The sequence below is a fragment of the Rhinopithecus bieti genome, unplaced genomic scaffold (assembly GCF_001698545.2).
Source record: "Rhinopithecus bieti isolate Rb0 unplaced genomic scaffold, ASM169854v2 scaffold_758, whole genome shotgun sequence".
In the NCBI taxonomy this organism is placed as follows: Eukaryota; Metazoa; Chordata; class Mammalia; order Primates; family Cercopithecidae; genus Rhinopithecus; species Rhinopithecus bieti.
The window spans coordinates 250,856-255,426 of record NW_016803215.1 but is presented as its reverse complement, the minus strand read 5'-3'; the positions used below and the strand labels follow the sequence as shown (position 1 = coordinate 255,426).

The window sequence follows — 4,571 nt, the reverse complement described above, 5'->3', positions numbered from 1 at the left end:
AAAAAAAAAAAAAAAAAAAGAATTGTGGTCTGCTGGGTGTGGTGGCTCACGCCTGTAATCCCAGCACTTTGTTGGGGAGGGGGGGTGCCGAGGCAGGTGGATCACAAGGTCAGGAGATAGAGACCATCCTGGCTAACACAGTGAAACCCCATCTCTACTAAAAATACAAAAAATTAGCCAGGCGTGGTGGCGGGTGCCTGTAGTCCCAGCTACTTGGGAGGCTGAGGCAGGAGAATGGCATGAACCCAGGAGGCGGAGCTTGCAGTGAGCCGAGATTGTGCCACTGCACTCCAGCCTGGGCGACAGAGCAAGACTCTCTCAAAAAAAAAAAAAAAAAAAAGGATTGTGGTCTAACATCACTGGCTCACCCTTGAATTCCTTTCTGGATGAAGCCAAGATCCCTCCCAAGCTAAGCCCCAATTTGGGGACTCACCTGTCCTGCATGAATAGTACTTAACTCATAGTGTTGTTAGGAGTCTGAAATTGGTTCATATTTGTTAAAGTACTTAGAAGAGAGCCCAGCTCATAGTAAACACTTGCAGTGTTCGCTTTTATTGCCTCTAAGACCCATTTGTTATTTACAAGGCTGCTGTGTGTGGACTCTTTGGAGCCCATCTCTTTGGGATTTTGAATGACTTGTGTGCAGGCTAACACTCTCCCTGTCTGTGTCTTCTTGCAGCCAGGAGGAAGAGGAGGAGGAGGAGGCTGCCTCAAGGTACTATGTCCCCAGCTACGAGGAAGTGATGAACACAAACTACTCAGAAGCAAGGGGAGAGGAGCAGAACCCGAGGTTGAGCATCTCTCTCCCGTCCTATGAGTCACTGACAGGGCTTGACGAGACCACCCCCACATCCACCAGGGCTGATGTGGAGGCCAGCCCTGGGAACCCCCCTGACAGGCAGAACTCTAAGTTGGCCAAACGACTGAAACCACTGAAAGTTCGAAGGATTAAATCTGAAAAGCTTCACCTCAAAGACTTTAGGATCAACCTCCCGGACAAAAACATCCCTCCTCCCTCGATAGAGCCTTTGACTCCTCCACCGCAGTATGACGAAGTCCAGGAGAAGGCCCCCGACACCCGGCCACCCGATTGAATGGCCCCACTTGAGCCACGGTCCCTCCTGTCTCTCACACCTTTTGCCCCCAAGACTCTAACAAAGCCACGTGAGCCACGGTTGAGAAGCGGAGGGGCCAGCCGTGCACGGAGCCATTTGGATGGTGGGGGGATTCTCTGTATCAGGAGTGACTTTGTTGCCCCACACAGCCTCCTGCTGCAGGTGCTTTGGAAGGAGATGCTGTCTTGGAGCTGGTGAATCTGTGGACCACATTCAAGGGTGTGACACAGGCATCTCCCCATCCTCTTCACTCCAAATCACAGGCGACACATTCTCCTTTCCAGCTAGGAAAGGGCTCCTCCTGGCTGGTTTAGATTGTGGTTGTTTGTTTTGCTTCTAATAGAGCTGTTGTGTTTCAAAAAGGAAACAAGTCTTGTGTTTGCTGTCCACGCTGGAGTCCTGAACTGGGGGTAGGAAATACGACCTGGCTTTATAGAAAGGACACAGGGCTGTTTTGTGAACTAAGCCGTGAGGCTCCGGTGGCTGCTCTCGCAGAGCCCCTGATGCTGTCGTTCTTTGAGGGCTTAAGGCCTGATGAACTTAGGCATGTGATGCATAATAGTCTTCATTGGGACACTTAACTAGTCTCTCCTGTGTAACAGCCAAAAAAAAGGAAAACTGTAGGAAATGTTCTATTCTTTTTGAAATGCCATGCAATGGAGCTTTTTATAATAAAATATTTTATATGTAGTACATTTGGGTGCTGAGTTACTTTAGCAGCTCTTCCAGTACTGACTTTCTTAGGGAAAAACGGCAATAATAATAGCTAATATGTACTGGATACTTAATGCCCATTGTTGTGGTAAGCATTTAACACGTCACCCCATTTCGTCTGGACCCAAGTCTGGTAATAATGCCATTCTGCAGATCAGTTCACAGAGGCTTTAGGTTAATGTCAGTGCCCTGTGTCACACTGCTAGTAAGCGGCAGAGCTGGGGTTTGAGCCCAGGTTGCCTGGCTCCAAGGCCTGAGTTACACACCCCCATACAGCTCAGTGTAAAGAGCTTTTCCAGACTTTGAATGAAGATTTACACTTCTCAAGTTCAGAAGTTGGCCCTGTCAACCCATGTGCCCATAATAAAGTTCTGGTTGTTTGAACAGCAGCTTTCTATCTGTCTAGGCATCCTTCCTATCTCTCTCTCCTGAGAACTGGCCCAGGAGGGAGCTCAGTGCAGCTTGTCCTCTGCCCCCAGAACTGACAGGCTATGTAAGTGTTGGGGGTGGGTGAGCATGTTCCCCTGGAGGAGGAAAGTGAGTCTGCGCAGCCCAGAAAAGCAGTGCAATGAATAAGAAATGCCCAGGGGATTGCACACTGTTGAAGATGGGACATAGGAGGGGAATGGAGACCTCTGGGGTCAGGGTCTTGACTGTGAAGTGAGAGTCTGGGAAAACAGAACCAAGTCCAAAGGAAGCCTTCCTGCTATTGGTGGGCATGGAGCCAACCTGCTGAGGAGTCTGTGTGTCAAACCTGGTTGGAAGAGTAATTCCCAGGCCCAGATGTTTTCCTAACAAGCTCCGGCGGACAGGGAAGGGATGACAGGCACCAAGTCACCTTCTTATGTCAAGACTGGCAGCAGTGACTAAAGTTCGAAACTTTCACTTTCCTTATGCAATGCATTATTAAAAGGCGAGATGTTGGGATTGGCTTAGTGGCATGGGACACCCAGAGGCCTGATCCATTCCCTGGCCCACTCCTGAGCCAACCCGTGGCTCTTTGTGTCTCATGTCTCTGGGCTGGGCTTGCTTTCCTGTTACTTTCTGTGCTTCTTCCCAACCAGAGGATAAACGGGAGGAAAAGAGAAGAGAAGAGCAAGGACCCAGATGAGTTGAGAAATGACTTTCTGGAAGAGCTCTCAATCTGGCTTCTGGTAGATACCTTTCGGGGTGTCTCCCGAGCCTAGACCCTCCATGGGGGAGAAGGAGTTGTGAGGCTTGGGTGGGCTGATTGGGGGTTCCTAAAAGTATCAGACCCTAATCCCTGGAACCAGTGAATATTACCTTGTAAGGTAAAGTTTTTGCAGATGTTATTAAATTAAGGATTGAAGATGATGGGACTGTCCTGGGTTTGCCAGGTGGGCCCTTAATGCCAACTACAAATGTCCTCACAGGCAAAAGAGGGGGAGAGTATATACACAGAAGAGGGGAGGCAATTTGATTCCAGAGGCAGAGATGGGAGTGATGAATCTACAAGTCCAGGAAGGCCGGCAGACACCAGAATCAGGAAGAAGCAAGGGACGGATTCTCCCCTAGAGCCCCTGAAGGATGCAGCCCCTGCTGACACCTTGATTTCAGGCCAGTTAATATGATTTTGGGCTTCTGGCCTCCAGAACTGTGAGAGAACAAGTCTCTGTTGTTATTGGTCACCAAGTTTGTAATAATTTATTAGAGAGTTCATAGGAAACCAAGACAGAGCTCAGTCTTCAACTCACTAGAGATCAGCCCCCCTTTGGCCTCAACACTTCATGACTCTTCCCACAGAAAGGTGCGCAATGGAAATGGCATTTAGGACCCCTGCTTGTATGTGTGGAAATGATCAAGCAGAAAATTATTCATATTATGCAGAGGATTATAATGGACATGTGGTATACACAATATAAAGCATACACTCACCTCTTTCTAAAATGAAGGCAGAAAGAATGTTAGCTGGAAACCTTAACCACAGGTTTGGAGTCCTAAATAGTGCCTTGAGGCAAGGAAGTTCTGTGCAGTATTGAGTTAAAACCACCTATCAAAACCTTCACTCAAAATTCCCCAAAGCACATTTGTCCTGTTTGTTTATTGATTCAGAGCTATCATTATCATCCTCTCTCTCCTTGGACTAGAAAAGAAAAGAAGAAAGGAAGAAAAAGGAAGAAGGATAGAAGGAAGATAAATAGAAGGGGGAAGGAAGGAAGGGAGGGAAGGAAGGCAGGGAGGGAAGGAGGGAGGGAGAGAGGAAGGAAGGGAGGGAGGGAGGGAAAGGAAAAGGAAAGGGAAGGGAAGGGAAAAGGAAGGCAAAGAGAAGGGAAGGAAGGAGAGGAAAACAAGGAGAAGCTAAGAACCAGAAGACTCTAGTTCTTTTCTTTCCTCCCAATCATTTTTTTGTCCCTAAATCAAATATAAGAGCACAAAGATGGGGGAAATGCAAGCCACATGGCCCCAGGGCTATGAAACAGCAGCAAGAAGAAATCTGAATGAATTCCAGTTTTTTAAAGTCCCACTCAGCACTCCCACCCTACTCAAGAGGACAGATCTCAGCACCTTGCTGGGATCATGTGACCTCCATACTCTCAGGTCACAGCTGACTGGATCTGAGGTATGTATCCACCCAGGGAGAACCAATCAGAAACTGAGTTTGGCTAAGCAAGTCTTTCCCAGGAGCCCAGCTTGGGATCAAGAGGTCAGTTCTGAGTGACATGGTCTCAGAGGTTAGATGACTGTCTGGCAGCTGGCAGGGTGGGTCACAGACAAGTGAAG

At 48.3% G+C, this 4,571-nt stretch overlaps 1 protein-coding gene across 2 annotated transcripts in view; it reads left to right on the top strand.

The window, feature by feature from the left end:
• TMEM51 (transmembrane protein 51) overlaps positions 1-1,808 on the top strand; it is a 68,328-nt gene extending 66,520 nt beyond the window's left edge. For both annotated transcript variants that reach the window (XM_017869569.1, XM_017869576.1), the window contains one exon: positions 680-1,808. In XM_017869569.1, the coding sequence (XP_017725058.1) occupies positions 680-1,094 (415 nt within the window). In that variant the 3' untranslated portion in view covers positions 1,095-1,808. The remainder of the gene's footprint in view (positions 1-679) is intronic.
• The last annotated feature ends 2,763 nt before the right edge of the window (positions 1,809-4,571 follow it).